At 42.6% G+C, this 18894-nt stretch overlaps 1 protein-coding gene and 1 long non-coding RNA gene across 3 annotated transcripts in view; one reads left to right on the top strand and one right to left on the bottom strand.

The window, feature by feature from the left end:
• E2F7 (E2F transcription factor 7) overlaps positions 1-13241 on the bottom strand; it is a 35803-nt gene extending 22562 nt beyond the window's left edge. Inside the window, exons 1-4 of the mRNA XM_026499978.3 lie at positions 13038-13241; positions 12235-12327; positions 4868-5143; positions 1553-1721 (exon numbers count right to left, since the gene is read on the bottom strand). Coding sequence (XP_026355763.1) covers positions 1553-1721; positions 4868-5143; positions 12235-12327 — 538 coding nt within the window. The 5' untranslated portion in view covers positions 13038-13241. The remainder of the gene's footprint in view (positions 1-1552; positions 1722-4867; positions 5144-12234; positions 12328-13037) is intronic.
• Positions 13242-13372: 131 nt separating this feature from the next.
• Positions 13373-18894, top strand: part of LOC113256233 (uncharacterized) — a 194873-nt gene continuing 189351 nt past the window's right edge. For both annotated transcript variants that reach the window (XR_008960797.1, XR_003316619.4), the window contains exons 1-2: positions 13373-13515; positions 14414-14521. This is a non-coding gene — a long non-coding RNA (uncharacterized LOC113256233). The remainder of the gene's footprint in view (positions 13516-14413; positions 14522-18894) is intronic.

Here is an 18894-nt window from a genome sequence, read left to right as displayed (position 1 = left end):
CATGAGAGTAGGAATCCAGTTTCCTGTCTGCCCACCCCCCGCCACGATCTGTAACATAGCCTTCCAACATCTAATCTTTTGTCTTCGCACTGACATGATACAAGGTCCCTAAATGGAAATTGGTACATGGAGGAAGCTGGCTTCATGAACCCCAGTGAGAAGGACACTATGACTATGTTTTACACTCATCCTCTGTAAGACAAGTTTCTAGCACCCTATGCCTCGAATGGGTATATCCCAAGCCTCTATCCAACTGGGTCACCTTCCCCTTCTTGTTTCATTGGCACTGATGCCAAATACTGTATTCTACGTCTGGACTCCCCAAGGCACCATACTTCTTCCTCTTCCTAGAGGTTGAGAGGACAATTTGGGGAGGGCGGAGAGAGATCTAGTAAGAGCTGAGTAGAAACTATTCCACGTAACAGTAACAGTTACCCATGCTAGGACCTGAGTTAGGCATGTTGCTGACATTATCCCCAACTTGGCTAAATTTCTGCAAGGGAGGTGCCATGATTCTTGTATTATAGACAGGGAAAGATTAATTAACTTTTTAAAACTCTTACGGCCTGTAAATTGGAGAGCTGGGCTTCAAATCCAGCCCCATCTGACCCAAAGCCCAGCCCATGGTCTTTCTATCACAGCCCATTGCTTCCTCGTTATCTCAGTTCCTGGTAACTAAAATATTTTTAGCCATCAGTTTGAATAATTCAGATTGATAACCACCTACTGAGGCACATACCTCAGGGCTATGTAAAAAGAACCAAAAAACAAATTAAAAATATAATCTATCATACAACCTTGTTTAGTTGACTTTTTTTAATTATGTGCAACCTCTTTATTTTTTAAGGGGACACCCTCTACCTTCAAATCGCTGTGATTTCTGCTTATTAAATATTGACAACAGTATGTTTACCCTGAGACGAACTGCAATTCATGTCCACTAGGGGTCTCTACCCTGAGACGGCTGTCCGTGTATTTGCAGCCCATACGCCAGTGCACATTACACACACCCAAGCCATGTGAACACAGGCACTCCTCTTTGTTATAAGGTTTAGCTGTTTGAGTTATGTCCAGATGTGCTTCTCCTCGTTTGGCAGGCCTGCTGTGAATATCACAGTATATGGCTTCAAACATAATGCTCTTGCTCTCAAATCCTGTTTGATATCAGAAATAACACCAGGTCTGAAGGCTTAGAAGCATTATTAAAAATAAACAGCAAGGCATTTTTCAATGTTTTTTGTCTGTCTGAAATAATCTGAAATTAAAAATGAGATATTAATTTTTAATGTGAGTCTTTTTATACAAATATTTTATAAGGTTAAAAAAAAAACAATTTTTGTTTGACCCTCAGGCATAGAAGACTCCCTGGAATCCTATACATAAGGAAGAGAAATTCGATGACAGAAGGAAGCTCGACTTGCTCCTCTGTCCTTACTGTTTAGAGCTCACCCTTTACTTAATGAGAAGCTATCTGAAGACTTCAGCCTGCCCGAGGAAACTGGTTTCCCACCGTGACTAGAGACAGGCCTCCAGGTAATCTGATGATACATACCAAGACTGACAGCAACTTCATCTAGGGAGATGGTTGTTTTCTCGGTTGACAAGGGATAACTTGGATAGCGAGCTAGAAACTTCTGGCACAGGAGTCCTAGACTTTTCTGTTTTCTGCTTGGCCTTTGCTTTTCAAATTCATCCACAGCACTGTCCCCAACAACATCAAGCTACAAAGGGCAGACAAAAGGGAGGAGAGAGATGTCATAGTTAATATCCTAATTGAGAAATTGCATGAAAAATGCAAGAGAAATGCATGGAAAAATGAGAGTTATTGGCAAAGTGAGGGGCACATCCCTGTCCATATCATGTTAGACTCTGGTTAAAATACATTTCCTAATCCAATTTTCTTAACGTCTTACTGATTGTTTTCTTTGGACTGAATTTTTTCTCCTTTGAAACTTGAGGATGAGTCTTTTGGTTAAAAGCTTAAAAAATGAAAAATGAAGTTGTTTATGGCTTGTTACACACTTGCTACGAACGTGCTCACTAGATCAGTGTCACCAGAAGCTTGTAAAAGACATAGAGTCTCAGGCTGTATCCCAGACCTGATGTATCAGAATCTAGATCTTGGGTGATTCCTACTGACATAAAAGTCTGAGACCCACTGGCCTGCACTGTCACCAAAGTGCTTTATTTTTTATAACTGACCAAGGGTAGATGGAACTGAACAAGGGCAGCTAAGTCTTACTCTTTCTTATTTTTTCTTATTGTTAAGTACACTAAAGTAGTATCCTTGTCTCATCAACCCACATTTGAAGAAGGCTCAATTCAAGCCCGAGAAAGTAAAAGTCTTTTCAATCAACAGATTCAAGGAGAAAAGTGATATGATTATCTCAATGGCTTCAGAAAAAGCATTTGCTAAAATTAACACTCATTCGTGATTTTCAAAAACGCCCTTAGAAAACTAGAAATGGAGAACTTCTTTAATAAAAAGTGTATCCATAAAAACCCAACAGCAAACACACGTCTTAATGGGAAAATACTGGAAGCATTCCCTTAAAATCTGGAAAAGGATAAGGACGCCCATTATTACTGTTCCTCTTCAACATCATGTTGAAGATCCTAGCCAGTGCATGAGGACAAGAAAAAGAAAGTGAAGCAAAGGATTAGAAAAGAATAAGCAAAACTATCATTCTGCAGATGGTACAATTGTTTATATATAAAACTCAAAAGTATCTCAAATTATTAAAAATAATAAGCAAATTTAGCAAGGTAGATGTAAAGGCAAAACAATACATTTAAAAAACCACCAGCACTACCATACAGTAGTAACAGAAAAATGAAATGAAAAGTAATTATTTACAATAGCAATAAGAATGATGAGGCTTTCAGGAACAAAACTAGCAAAAATCTATTTGTATAAAATATTAAAACTTAGAGAAATATACTATCTTCATGGATAGGAGGGCTCAGTACCATAAACAGGTTTATTCTTCTCAAATTAATCTACATACAATGCAATTCAATTAAAATCCAATCTGAAGCATATATGGAAAAGCAAAAGGCAGAGAACAGCCTACACACTCTGAAGCAAAATAAGTTGAGTCTTGCTTTACTTAATATCGAGGCTTATTCCAATATGGTACTGGTGTAGGGATGCACAGATTGGCCAATGGAACAGAAGAGAACCAAGAAACAGATAACAGAGATAGCACTGCCCACTTGGGAAAATGACTGAATAAATAGTGCAGGGACAATTGATTACAACAAGCAACATGAAAAAAGACCAGCACCAAACTGAAATGTAGCACATTGAACTGATAAAGGTTTATTTTTCAAGATTATACAGTAAACTCTTACATATCAGGATAGAGAAAAAGAACCCAATAAAAATCAGTAAAGAACATGAAAAGACCATTCACAGAAGAGGAAAAAAAACATGGTGGCCAGTAAACATGTGGAGAGAGGCTTAGCCTCATTAGTAATCAAGGAAGAGCAAATGAATACCACAAAAATACACACCTGTATACCCATTAGATTGGCAGAAATTAATAAATTTGACAGAGTCAAATGTCAGAGAAGATGTGGATCAATAAATGTTCATACATTATTGGTGGGTGAAAATAACACTTGGGAAAGCAATTACTTTGTGAATATTTGCATATCCAGTGACATAATAATTTCACTGCTAGCTGTATTCTCTTGGACAGTAGTCCTCAAACTTTTGGGTCATAGAATCCCTTTATATTCTTAAAAATTACTGAGGAATATCTTCCTTAAACTGATTCTTTACTACCTTTTGATAGAATATTGGTCATATAAAATATACTTCTCATGTACATAATCTTTAGCAACTAAAACCAGATTTGGGACATCTTTTTCTCTTTTCCTGTCCCAATTTCTTCAGTTTGGTAATTTTTATAGCATAAAAAAATCCCTAAAAGGAGGAAAAATGGAGAAATAACTGACTTTTGTTAGCAATATGGGAAAAAATTTGTTGGGAGAGTGAAAATTTTTGACTTTTTTTTTTTAAAGTATAGATATGCTGTTTATTCAATAGCTGTGGTTCCCCAGAGGACTGATAACTTAAAGATGATTTAACTTTAAGGCCCCAAATGAAAGAACTGAACATATATAAAAATAAAGAAATTTCCCAGGTCTAAAATAAACAATTGCCCTCAAAATCAAAGCAAAATTACAATTTACAGCAGCATAAAAAAAGTCCCAACTTTTTCATTAAATCAAAATTCTTAAATGGTTTTGCTTAAAAATTTTCATTTTTAAAATGTGTACTGGGAGTAGTCAAAGGAGTAGCATACAGAAGAGAAGAAAGCATTCATTATGAAAAAAATGAGAGTGTGAGAATTCCATTTCAGCTATAAATAAGATATTAAGTTTTGATGTATTCTGATATCTATAAATAGCAGGGATTTGTGGATGAAAGATACTGCCTACCGAAAGGTATTTTACCACTACAGACATCTGACATGACGTTATAGCATCCCAATAGGAAAAAAAAATAAAAAAAAGAAGACATGAAGTTTAATACTGCTTTTGGGTCCACAGTAACTGAAAAATTGATAAGTCTATGACTTTTTTTTTTTTTTAAAGATTTTATTTATTTATTCGACAGAGAGAGAGACAGCCAGCGAGAGAGGGAACACAAGCAGGGGGCGTGGGAGAGGAAGAAGCAGGCTCATAGCGGAGGAGCCTGATGTGGGGCTTGATCCCATAACGCCGGGATCACGCCCTAAGCTGAAGGCAGATGCCCAACGACTGCGCCACCCAGGCGCCCCAGAGAAGTCTATGACTTTTAAATAATCAAGTAAAAATTTAAAAATTCTGTAAAGCCTGAGGAGTGCAGCCTGTTTACCTGCAGAGAGTCTGTAAAGGCATCATCCTTGTTTTCAATGGGTCTGAACAGTCCCTTTTTCTTCTCCCGGTCTCTGATGTCTGGGCTGGCAGCACTAATGAGCACTTTCAGGTTAGCTGTGGGCGTCCATGGTTCTGCCTGCTGTCTGTCAACAAGCTTAACTGGAGTAATGGGATTTCTTTCTGGAGTGAAGATTTTTTGCTTTGATAAATCAATTGGTTCATTTTTTATTGGAGTCTTCGGGGCCATCCTTGAGCGATCAACAAATATATTTTCCTATTTTAAAAAAAGAGACCTTTTAGCAAGAAAGAGAATGTGCAGGTATAGCCAAGAGCATTTTGTTCCCATGATTCACCAACACATGAAGACACAAAGAGACCACATGTTCAGGGCTGAAAAATATCAGGCTAGGACTAATGAAAATAGAAGGATTCGTGGAATCCAAGAGTGGTTCAGCGAGAAAATGATTATCATGGGCTTTTATTTTATTTGTTGAGATATCTTTATTTATTTTAGAGAGAGAGTGTGCAGAAGCAGGGGGAGGGGCAAAGGGGGAGAGAGAGAGAGAGTCTCAAGCAGACTCCACACCAAGTGTGGAGCCCAATGAGGGGCTCGATCCCAAAACCCTGAGATCATGACCTGAGCCGAAATCAATAGCCAGATGCTTCACTGACTGAGTGAACCAGGCACCCCTTATTCACTGCTTTTAAACATACTTCTCATGGCACCTCTGTGAACAAAGTCGTGAGTGTATCTGTCACTGGTAGGTTCTTATAATAGTTAGGGATGATAAGGGCAAATGTGGGTTGAGTCCATATTGCTTCTCTATTTACAAGTTTGCACTAACTAGTGCAGCACAATTATGCTTTTGTAGTTCAATGTTCACCAGTGCTAATATAGCAATTAGTAGCAGGACCAATGGAAAAGTATCCAAAAAAATGCCACATTTCAAACTGACCTGGAGGGCTATAATTCCCCTGGAGCAATGCTTCTCAAACTATCCAAACTCCCACATACTGATACCTGGTTTTACTTCACAGGACTCACATGCAACTTGCACCACCTGTGACTCTCCATTTGAGTTGGTCACTCAAACAACCTACTGCCCGTTCAACAGGAAGAGACCCCTGATCATAGGCCTAGATGCCACAGGGGGCAAGATCAAATAGCTACAGAGCTTTCCAAGTACTTGACTCTCAAGTTCTGTTCTTAATTTTTTGCAGTTTAGTAATAGTTTGTGGACTAGCATGTGCCCCCAGACCATGCTTCGAGTAGACTGTCTTAGATAATTGTAAGAAAAGATCAACGATGGATCCATTATGTCCTTTAGTCCACTGTGAAGAAGGACCAAGTACGTGAAAGCCACATTTGGAACTACCAGGTAATGAAAACAAATTTCTTTCCCCTAAAATAAGGATTTGCTGTTCGAAAATGGAAAGATTCTGCTCTTCGTGTAGCAGAATTCACCTCCAGGCAATATTATCTTACATAATGATGAAGGCGGCTGAGTTAAACATTTGTCATTCCTTTTCCTATACACGTATCACTCTGCAGCTACTGCATGCTTGCCTTTTGGCTGAGCAGTGGTTTAAAAAAGGTGCTTTCCTATAAATGAGCAACATATGAAGAGGGGAAAAAAGACTGGGAGCAACTGGAGTTTGTGTTAGCGGGGGCCAACTCTTGTTCCTTGGATCAGCAGAAGCTGCCAGCTGGCCACGGTGAGGCTCTGCCCAGTGTCACTGGAAGGAAGGGAGGTGGGGACGAGGGTGACGATGTCCCACCACGGCGGCAGTAAGCAGCCATCCCAGAAACTTCACCTGCGCACATCTCTTAACACAACGTGCTAGGGTGCAAATCTGATGAAGTCTTCCTCAAGGGAACTCTGAAGGGAAAGTACTGAGTGTTTACTCTGGACCACACCCCATTTTATGTACTTTACATCTATTAACTCCGCATCCAGTCCTGTGACCTAGGTGCTATTATTTTTCCAGCCAACAATGAAGAAGCTGAGGCACAGAGAGGTTAAATAACTTGCCCAAGGTCACATACGACCTTCGTTCAGTATAAAAGTCATTGGTATGCAAGAAACAGCTGACAGCAGAAGTTTCTGAAATCCTACATCTAGAAATGAGCTTGTCCTGGGTGCAAACTGGGAGGAAGTTATCTTTATCAGAGCTCCCACAAAAGGTACCCACGGGCACCCGTGGAGAGGCAGTATGGGGAAGGAGTTGGGCAGGTAGGCTCTCGGCTGCCTCTGCTAGTTAGCAGTGGCATGAGCGTGGGCAAGCTGCTTGTCTTCACTGTATTTTAATTCTATCAACTGAAACTGAAGTTCATGAAAATACCAACCTCAAGGGTTATTAGAATAGTTCCTGGCATAGAGTGACCTCGCAGTAAAACTTAGCTGTTACCCATTCCCCTCTCTCCCACTCTGTATTACCGTTCATTCTGGCACTCGGCTAACACTCGGCTAATACGATACGGCGCGTCATATTGTTACTTAACTTCTTGGGTGCGTATCTTGACTCATTAACGAGACTGTGCCCTTCTGGAGGTCAGGGAGCAAGTCTCACATGTTTCATCCATCACAGTTTTTGGCACTATGCTTTGCCCCTTACAGATGCTGAAAGAACACTGTGCCTTGATTATCTTGTTTTCCAAAACGTATCCCTGTGGTAGAGGGTGTGGCCCAGGCTTGCTGAGGGGGCCAGAGAGCCACCCTCCTTCTGTACAGCCTCTACGGTACCTACCTATTCTCACAGAAATGATGAGCCCCTACTCTTGCCCTACGAGAACAATTTAGATGCGTTATTTCCTCCAATACTTTGATATATTTTCACCTCAGTTTAAGTAAAACTTACAGCAGAAGCGTTAGGTGACCTGCCAGGTTATGATTGTAGCATACCTCCACGAAAAGGAAAAAAAAAATGCCACGCACATTTGCATTCTGAGATCTCAGATGGGCAGAAAGTCAACTGTACGCTAATCGGACCCTGCTTCGTCTGCTTAGCCTGCAGTCCTGACACCGTGTGAGTGGAAAGGGAGTTAGAATTTGGAAACATGGTTTTTGTCTCAGCTCTGTATCTTTTGGATACTGAACAAATTCCTTGTTCTGTCTGGGCCCAGGTTTCCTTATAGATAAAGTAAGGGGTTCCAACTAAAGTAACTACCTCTGCGGCTTTCCAGCAAGGCTCCCCCGCTGTGTGGTGGCCATGGGGATCCACTGAGATCTTTTCAGAACAAATGACTCGCTCCCCCAGCTGCTGGAAGGAATACCAACGGGAAGCCCTTAACCGGAGTGCCTCCGCTGAGAGGGCTAACTCCTCTGGGATTGCAGCCTCCCAGGAAGGCCTGGGTCATCCTCAATGCCGGAAGAGGCAGTGCTGATATGTAAGAGCCTGGCCCCCTTGCCCTGACTCAGGATGGCTCTGAAAGGTCATCCTAGAACTCCCAGTTGCATAAAGTCCAGACTTCCCACTTCCCCTGAGCCTGTGTTGCAGATCTGCTCCTCCCTCTGTCCAGTTCCACTGCCTTCACCTCCCACCCACAGGCCCGGACCCCCAAAGCCCCCCGAACAAACCTGTGCACTAACCATGCTGGATCTGCCTGCCCGGAAATCTAAGCCGCAATGCCCAGGACGTCCCCTCCTTGGTTAGAGAAGGCCTGGGGAAATGCAACCCATGGAACAGGCTCTCCCGTTCTCATATGCAAATGGAGACTGCACAGCCTGGCTTACTTGCCATGGAAGTGCTGGGAAGGTGGCATCAGATAAGGAAGGTGAAGGCAGTTTGTCACTTGTGAGTGCTACAGATGCGTGTGATCATGAATTACACCAGCACTTCGACTCTGCTGTACACTGCCAGAGAGAGGCTTTGTAGTTAGAAGATCTTGGTTCGAGTCCTGCTTGTGTCTCATACAGCTTTGATCGTGTTCCTTCCAATAATGTATACAGTGATCAGCCTTGTCAAGGCCCTTGGCAATATTTTGCCAACTGCTTTTCCAGTTCCATCTCATGCCTATTCCACATTTTGCCCAAACAGTCCACTTGCTTTTCTTCAAACCTGCCCTACACCATGACTTTGTCTTTAGTGCTATCAGTGAAGCTTTGCCCATTGAAACCCTACCTATGCTTTAGGGCTCACTGCAAAGACGACACATTAGGAATGTCTCCTTCTAGCGATCAACCAATAACTCTCTTTCCCTTCAGAGCACACTTTCTAGAATGAGTAATCCACAAGGGCTTTCCCCTACCCATCTCCCAGGGGTTCCTCAAACCACCAGGCTGTTCTGATCCACTGCTTTCCCTGAGGTCACCTCTTACTTGCCAGATCAATAGCAGAACGGCTCACTTGACCTCACCGCCGTGGCTGACACCATTGACTGTTCTTTGCTCTAAAACACACTCAGGCCTTCTGAAAGAGCACGCTTTCTCTCTTGGTTCTCGTCCTACTTCTCAGACTGTTTCTTCTCAGTCTCCTTCCTTGGTTCCTTTTTTTCTACTCTTAAAACGGCCGCCCTCCACTCCTCTCTGTTCGCTCTCTCTGGAACAGTTCACCTGCTCTCATGTCCTGGCTTTAAAACCACCCTGTATGCTGACAGTTCCCAAGTTTGTATCTGGCTAGGACTTTCCATGAATTCCAAGATCAGGCAACGAGTGTCCCCTCCACGTATTTATCTACCTGTAATCACACAGGAACAAATATATACTCCAAATCAAACTTACCTTTTTTCTAATCACTCCTAAAAGTCATGAATGACCTTCAAAGAAAACCTGTGCCCACTAAGTCTGGGCATTGTCTCCAAATATACCTGCTCATTTCTACTCCTTACTAGTTCCCTTTCCCTCCACTTGCTTAAGTTAGCATCCATTCCTTCCAGCCCTTGTGAGGCATTATCTCCCTCACAAAGCACCCCGACAGTTCAATCCTTATCGCTCACCCCTGCGTGCCAAACCATCCATTTTCTTTTGTCCTCCCCAAAGGCGCTGTGAACAACTTAAGAGGAGACTCTTGTTTATTATCTCATACCTGGACTCAGTAAACTTGGGTAATGAAATTGAAAACCCTTATATATTTAAAAAAATTTCTCCGTAAGTAGCAAGATGATGCATACATAATACAGCACTTAAAGTTGTTGACCAATGTGCAGAAAGTCAAAAAAGAGAAATCCTCTAAATGCCAGCTGACCCACAAAACATTGTACCGGGCATCTCGCAGAGGGTCTCAAGCAACAATTTATTCAGCACCACTAGCTCTGGCCACTCTGAATATCTCGAACATTTCTTGAATGCCTACACCTCATGTTATTTCCTCTGCTTACAATGTCCATGTTGTTCACTCTTGTTTTTTTGTAGGTTGAACGTCCTCAGCCATTGAGGCTTAGCCCAGATGTTACCTCCTCTGAGAAGCTTCCCAAATCTCCTCTGGGAGATCCCCGTGAATCTATTTCTTCCTCCTTTATTTTGCCAAATATTTTGTGCTTGCTCCTGTGATGGCATTTACCAAATCACAGTACAGTCGGTTAGTTTTGCATCTGAGACCCTGAAAGTCTCTCAGGTAAGTGAGGGCAGGGCTGACACGTTCGGCTTTGGGTTGTCAGTTCCACCGAGGACAGTGTGACCAGTATGTGTTACTGGGTGCTTTACAAATACCTAAAGAGGGAGGTGCTATTTATTAGCTCCAATTTATGGAGGGAAAAAAACAGGCTTGAGAAAGAGGTGAGGAAACCTAAACCGCTGTGTCCCAGCTCCTGGAACATAAATATTTATTGAGTGACTGAATAAATACATTAGTTCAAGGTTATGGAGCTAATAAATGGCAGAGCAGGAAATCAAACCCAGATCTCTGTTATTGCAAATCCCATGTTCTCGCCATGCCTAGAAATCCCCCTTCCTTTACTACATAGCAAGATGAAAAAAAAGAGACAAACCCCTCCGGTATCTGGGCAGAAGTACGGTTCTCTTTCCTTTCCTTCTCCTTGAGAGGTGAAATAATCCCTGCTCATACATTCCATTTCAAACATTTTAACTGCTTTTCTGATCTCTTTTGAGTGATTTGAATTTTTCTCCACAGGCATTACAATGGGGAAGTTCAGCTGGACACAGAACTCACCAATGCTAACTAGAGTAGGGTGCCCTTGTGGAAGGCACTTGATTAAAAAAATCACTGACCCAAAAGGCAAGAAGTGGACATGACTCAGGCTTTATATAAATGTATACATTCCTTCAAGGCTGTTCCACCCAAATTATAAAGGAAAACAAAAAGTTTTGCTCTGAAACTCCCAATATACATTTTAATGTCTGGGCATTTCCATCCTCATATGGCTTAGGTAATTTTTAGAAAGTCCTCCTGGAAACAATAATGTTTTGGGATACTTCTTTTCCTAACAAAAAATTTTTGAATGAGCGGAACAAAAATCAACAAAAAACATACAATTGCGCGCCTATCCAAAATGAACAGTTGTCAACTATTCTTCAAAGGTCCACATAACAGGTGCTTTGCCACCAGGTAGTTTCATGTTGATGCTAAGCCTAAAAATAAGACTAGGAACCTAGAGAAGTTCAATGCCCAAGTAAGTTGCTATGCTCAGATCTGTACGCAGTTTCTATACCTGGGTTTGTTATATCTATTTGGCTTCTGCCTAAAAATGCTTAGACATTCTCTAATGAGCTATTTTACCTTTTCAGTAGGGCACTGGCTGGTGAGTGCAGCTGTGCTGATGCGGGTATGGCAATAGTTTAGACATTACTATGGCCACTTTATTTCATTATGTTTCTCGAAGACACAACTATGGTCTTAAAAATCACAAGGGTTGCAAAAAGGGAGGGAAAGGCTTAGTACAAAACCAGCAGCACTGTCAAAGATTCCAAATATGCTAGTGGGCTAAGTCGTTTTATCTCCCTATATATGGGAGGCACAGGTCATAATTTTGGGTGAATGGAACAGCCGCTAGGAGCTGGGTCACTGGGGTACGAAGAACATTTCATGGCACTTTAATAATCCAGCATTTACAGTATAAGGTCTATTTTCTTGGGAATTGAGGCTTAACATTCCTGTGCAGCATTAGCTAATTCCACTCTTGACAACTGTAAGTATTATAAACTTTTGATTGCAGTGTCCAGCACATCTTCGATTCATATAAATTGGTTCCAACATTACATCTAACTTAGCCTCTTTCCACTGCACACTGAGTGAGAAACTCAACAATAATGGTTTGGGTGTCTCCATTGTTAAAAAAGTATATTTCTATAATCATCAAAATTAATTATTATGTTTATAAGACAAGTACAAGTGGCATGTTGGTACACTTCCTTGAATTAGACATCATCCTAAATATGTTACAGCTTTAAGGTATTTAAGTGCACTTACCTTTTGTGCATTTTCCCCATCTTCAATTGCAAAATCTAGTCTGGACTGCCTGGGGTTGATCAGGTCTTTTAGTGTTAAACAATTTACCTCCATCTGTAATGCACAAACACATTAGAAAGTGATTTTATAATTGGATATTTTCTCCTCCAACAAAATTATCTATTTATTACTTGCTCGTGAACATGAACTTCCCTCCCTAAACTCATCCTGGGAATTTCCAGGAGTGTAGCCACCCCCCAACTCTAAAATGCACATGATTGAACACGAACACTTAAAGTGTGCTTGGAAATTACTAAAAACCTGGGAAGAAAACAAAAATAGACCAAAATGGTAATTTTTTATGAAAAGCAACAGCACAAAACAAAGTTACCAAGTCAGGAGAGTGTAGGGCAAATCTGTCAGAAAGTACAGGGTCTCCTGGGTCAGTTAATTTTGGCGCAAAGAACTGGGAGGAATTCGGCTTTGAGGGGGTTTTGAATCAGGGGGGAAGGAAACCTGATCGCCAGACCAAACCCACTCAGCTTTTAGCGCAGCCCCTTCACAGGCCTCCAAGCGGACCCCAAGGATAAAATTCCAATGAACCCCCCAGATCGCGAGGAAAGACAAGTCCCTTCTACTGTTCCGCGGGAAGAAGAGCTGGAACCAGGACACCCCGTGCACGCCTGGTCCGGCGGCAGAAATTCCTCGATCCCCGCCAGCAGGGGAGAGGGGTGGCAGGCTGGTAGCCTGGGCTGGGGGCAAGGGTGTCCCCTTTCCCCCCAATTCCCGCCTCCTCGCAGCGCTTAGGGCCGCACGCTACTTACTCCCACTTGGAGAAGGAGGCTTCCTGCCTCTGGGGTCCTCTACGACCCCACACCGGCGCGGGACCAGCGGGACGAAGCGATCAGCAGGCGGGCGGTGACATCGGGCGGGGAAAGTGAGGCGCGTAGATCCCCGCTCCGAGTGCCCTGAGCTGGCTGGGACCCCGCGGCGTCCGGGCAGCGCCAGCTCTCCAGCCCTGGATCGCAGTCCCCGCTAAAACACCTCCTCTGGCGCCTTGAGACCGAATTTGAGAATCCACCAATCAGCGGCGCCCGACGGGGCGGTCCCGGCCAATCACGTGGCGGCACGGCCCGGGCTCACCGCCCCTCGGAGTCTTGGCGCTCCGAGCCGCGCGTTTGGCCCTCACCCGCCCAATTGTTGCCGCCTCAGCCCCCTCCCCCTTCCGGGTACCTGGAAACCTCGGGCCGGGGAGCCAATTCCTGCCGGAGACGCGGGCCAGGGCGGCCGCGGGAAGCCAAGGTGGGGGCGGCGCGGGGCAGCGGGAGAAGGAGGAGGAGGGCTCTTTTGTTATGCATAAAAGGCCCGCTCCGGTCCCCTCGGCTTGCCGCGCTGGGAGACCGCGGGCACAGCCAGGGGAGGGGAAACCAGATGGAGTTTGGAAAAAACGATACGCACACTCTGGACGCCGCTGCCGCTACCCCCTCCCCCCTGCAACCTGCGCGGAAGCTAAGTTGTCCAGGCTTGTTGGGGCAAACTTACTAACACCGCACGCTGGTGTGACACGTGAACCATGGTTACCGCTCTATGCTGCGAGCAGATGGCACGCCAGTTAGTCCTGGAAACTAGACTGCATGCAGAACCAGCTGTTTTTTTCTTTTTCTTTCTTTCTCCTTCTCCTCCTTCTCCTTCTTCTAGTTCCGGAAAAGTTTTTTGATGGTGTTCCTTTTTAAGAACATCACCAATAATTAAGGGCAAAAAGCCTTATTAAATAATTCTTTGCAACGTGCACCAGCATTCTGGGAAGTAGTCGAGAAAATTTCCTCAACATTACTGATTTGTATTAAATGTTTCACTTCCTTCAACTTTAGTTTCTTATTTGAAATATGAATATTGATAGGGACAGCTGTGTGTGTGTGTGCGCGCGCGAGCGTGTGTGCACGCCGATGCGCACGCGCGTGCGGTGTGTATTTTAGTAGACGATTTTACATTTTACATTAGAACAATTTTACATTTACAGGAAAATTGAGAAGATAGAAAGAGTGCACCTATATCCGGCGCTCAGTTTTACCTGTTTATTAACACCTTATGTTTGTATGGTACTTCGTTGGAGTTGATGAACCAATAATGACATGTTATTCTTTAACTGAAGTCATTATTCAGGTTTACTTAAATTTTTCCTAATGTTTTTCTGTTCCAGGATACCACATTACATGTAGTGTTCATGTCTCCCTAGGCTCCTCTTGGCTGTGACAGTTTCTCATACTTCCATCGTTTTTGCTGGCCTCCATGGTTTTGAGGAATACTGGTAAGTCATTTTGTAGGATGTCCCGCTAATGGGATTTGGGACAGCCTTTTTAAAGCATATCTACACACATTGCCCTGCAAGTCATATACTTTACAGAACCGATATCATTCTTCTTATCCTTTCTGTAACTAGTGCTCTGCTCTCCACTCCTCACCCCCCAGAATTTAAGTGCACCCTCTGCAGAAATTAGGGTGCTCAATCAAGTCCTTCACTTTGTACTCTATTTAGGTTGCTGATAAATACTGCCTAAAAAATCACTGTTAGATCGTATTTAAAAGACGAGCTTGGAAATATTAAGCATATAGAAAAATAATAATAGTAATTTGGCAGTTTTATATTAGAAATGATATTTTGAACTGAAATCTGTCTTATAGGTAGAAGCATGAGGAGACAAGTATAAAGAATAAAACTGCAATTTATTAAGTTTTTTACTTCTATAGAAGCAGAACATTTTGATTAGGAAATGTTTTTTCCCAACTGTATTAGTTTCCTTTGGCTGCTGTGAAAAATCACCACAAACTTTGATTTAGAATAATAGAGATTTATTCTCTCACAGTTCTGGAGGTCAGAAGTTGAAATCAAGGTGTTGGCTGGGCCACATTCCCCCTGGGGCTCTAGAGGAGAATCTGTTCTTGGCCTCTTCCGGCTTTGGGTGGCTGTAAACAATCCTTGACGTATGGCTGCCTCACTCAGATCTCTGCCTCAGTGATCAGATTTGCCTGGTCCCCTTCTGTCTGTTAACTCTCTTGTGTACCTCTTACAAGGACACTTGTTACTGAGTATAGGTCCCACTTGTATAATTCTGGATGGTTTCATCTTAAGATCCTTAACTTAATTACATCTGCAAAAAACTTTTTTCCAAATAAGGTGACATCCATGGGTTCCAGGGACTAGGAGATGGATATCCCTTTTTTGGGACCACCATTCGGCTTTTTAGACCCACACTTAAATCATTAAAGTCCGTTCATTTCTCTGATATTTCAAAATGATAGTGGTTGTTTCTTTGAGGTTAGGCAGTTTGTTACAGACCTTTTCCTCGCATTTCCAGAGTATTTTTTCTATCTATTTTATTTCAAATGTAGCCACTATTCAGAACAAGAAAAACTTGTTATGTAGTTTCAGACTCTTGTAATTTCATCAATTGCTTAAAGTAAGAGTGATCTTAAATTTGGAAGAAAACTGGAAAATGAGTGTTTGGTGGGCAAATTCAGAGACATTACTCCAATACACTTACTTTGATGCTTTGAGTCCCAGATTTTGTAGATAACCTGTTAATCTCTCAGTTGTTCAGTTGACACTGATGGTGGCTGGGAACTTGGGCGGAGCACCAAGAAGAGTCCCTGCATGTGGCTTCTTGGTGTAGCCCGATCTTCCTTATGACATGGTGGCTGAGGCAGTTGGACTTCTTTGGGGACTCAGGGCTCCAAAATGAGTACCCAAGCCCACAAAGTGGAAAATGTATTGCCTTTTACAATGTTCCCTTAGAAAGAAGATAGCATCAATTCTGCTATATTTCTTGGGTGAAACAGTCAAAGATCTACCCATATTCGAGAGGAAAGGACACACACTCTACCTTTTTTTTTTTTTTTGGTTTTAAGTTTTTATTTAAGTTCTAGTTAGTTAACATATATGATAATATTGGTTTCAAGGGCAGAATTTGGTGATTCATCACTTACATATAACCCTAGTGCTCATCACAAGTGCCTTCCTTAATCCCCATCACTCATTGAGCCATCACCTGCCCATCTCCCCTCCAGCAACCCTCAGTTTGTTCTCTATAGTTAATGGGCTCTTATGATGTCCTCCCTTTCTTTTTTTTTTCTTCGCTCCCTTGTGTTCATCTGTTTTGTATCTTAAATTCCAGATGAGTGAAATCATATGGAATTGTCTCTTTGTGTCTTATTTTGCTTAGTGTAATACACTCTAGCTTCTTCCACATTGTTGTAAATGGAGAGATACCATTTTTGATGGCTGAGTAATATTCCTCTGTGTGTGTGTGTGTGTGTGTGTGTGTGTGTGTGTATACACACACCACATCTTTATCCATTCGTCAGCAGATGCACATTTAGGCTCTTGCCATAGTTTGGCTATTGTTGATAAAGCTGCTATAAACATTGGGATACATGTACCCCTTCGAATCACTATGTTTGTATCCTTTGGGTAAATACCAAGTAGTGCTGGGTCATAGGGTAGCTCTATTTTTAACTTTTTGAGGAACCTCCATTCTGTCCTCCAGAGTGTCTGCATCAGTTTTCATTCCCACCAACAGTGTAGGAGTGTTCTCCTTTCTCTGCATCCTTGCCAACATCTGTTGTTTCCTGTGTTGTTAATTTTAGCCATTCTGACAGGTGCGAGGTGGTATCTTATTGTGGTTTTGATTCAGATTTCCCTGTGATGTTGAGTGATGTTGAGCATCTTTTTATGTGTCTGTTGCCATCTGGGTATCTTCTTTAGAAAAATATCTATTCATGTCTTCTGCCCGTTTCTTTACTGGATTATCTATTTTTGGGTGTTGAGTGTGATAAGTTCTTAATAGATTTTGGATATTAACCCTTTATCAGATATAGTCATTTGCAAATATCTTTTCCCATTCCGTAGGCTGCCTTTAGTTTTGTTGATTGTTTCCTTTGCTGTGCAGAAGGTCTTTATCTTGATGAAGTCCCAGTAGTTTATTTTTGCTTTTGTTTCCCTTGCCTCCGGTGAGGTGTGTCTGGTAAGAAGTTGCTATGGTGAGATCAAAGAGGTTGCTGCCTGTGTTCTCCTTTAGGATGTTGATGGTGTCCTGTCTCGCATGTAGGTCTTTCATCCGTTTTGAATTTATTTGTGATGCACTCTACCTTTTGATGGAAGAAATGTCGAACGCTTTGGGACCATATTTTAAAACTGCGACACCAGGTTTCATGCTGATTTTGTGTTTCTACCTCTATAAGCTCTGCCTGGAAGGTCATCGACTTTGGAACAGTGTTGTACTGCCCACGTGGCCATGGTCCTCAGGACTCCATATTGCACTAGGCCTGTGGTTCTCAACCCTGTCTGTGCTTTAGAATCCCTTGGGGAGATTGTTAAGAATACCAGTACCTGAATCCCACACCCAGAGACTTCTAGTTTACCTGCTCTGGAGTTGGGCTTGGGTACTTTTCCCCCAAAGCCCAGCATCTTGTTCCTCACCATCACGCTGCTTGTATGCTTATTCATCAATATTTTTGAATGCTCTGAATCCATGGTTTCAGAAATAGAACCCTCCTGTGCCATCAGTGAAGAGAGGAAGATTTGGGCAGGTGCATCACCCTGTGGAGTAGGTGCAGAGTGGCAGAGAGCTGGCTCTTGCTGGTTGGCGGCTATGTCGCTGGTGTTTGGAAAGTGTTGAGGTGGTCAGTGAGAACTCTCGGGTGGGATAGAGCTTTAACAGAAGAATGAGCAGCAAGGGCTGTGATCTAGAGAATATACACAGGTGACAGGTGACATTCCTCTGTGCGGAAGGCTTATTTCATAGCGTCTCAAACTTGCAAATAGTCTTTTACCCTTTTGGGGTCCCAGATCCCAAGATTTATTAGAGTTCATTCACATCGTCGGGCAGTCTGAGCCGTCCAGTTACTATTTTAGCTTCCTTGGATGTTGTCCTTTTCTTCCACTCCTGCGAGCACCGTCATCCAGGTAGAGCATCTGTTCTCAAAAGTGCAGTCACAGAGGGAATTAGAACCTGACTTGTCTTCGCACGGGCAACAGAAGGACCTTGGCTTCACATCCTGGCAATTCTCAGGTCTCTTTGAGTGGATCCGCTTAACAGTTCTTAAACTGAGGGTTCTCATTTAAAATGGCCTTTGTCTTCAGCCATTCAGGGGCCTGGGAATGTGATACATTTGTTTCTCTAACTGCTAGCAAGTTCAGAGATGGCAGAAGATTTATTGTTGGCTGACTATAAGCAATGTCAGGAGAATAAGTCCATGATTGGTTCCTGCTCATAGCTTTAGCAACAATAAAAAAAAAGAAAGATCATATTAATACCAAAGGACAGTTATGGCTCCCATCTCAAATTGCATCCAGATGTCCAGCTGTTCTAAGAGAGGTGCCTAAGCTGTGATTACATGTCCCATAGGGAACAGAGGAATTCATTCTTTATCTTTACAGATTCCTTGTCATCTTTAGCACTGTGGAGCAAGGTCATTTTCCTTAGTGATCATGCAATTTGTGTTCTCACTAAATGGAAAGCTAGCATACTTGGTGTGCATGTGTGTGTATGATTGTCATTGTGTGTGAATGTTGAAGGCCAGGATGTGGAGAGGGGGTTGTGCTGTAACAAACATTCCAGACCACAACAGATAGGATGACTTTTGAGCTGGGTAAGGTGTTTCTGGGAAGGTGATAGTGGAGAG

Source organism: Ursus arctos, unplaced genomic scaffold, assembly GCF_023065955.2.
Source record: "Ursus arctos isolate Adak ecotype North America unplaced genomic scaffold, UrsArc2.0 scaffold_21, whole genome shotgun sequence".
Classification (NCBI taxonomy): Eukaryota; Metazoa; Chordata; class Mammalia; order Carnivora; family Ursidae; genus Ursus; species Ursus arctos.
The sequence above is the reverse complement of the archived record's forward strand: the minus strand, read 5'-3'. Positions and strand labels throughout refer to the sequence as shown.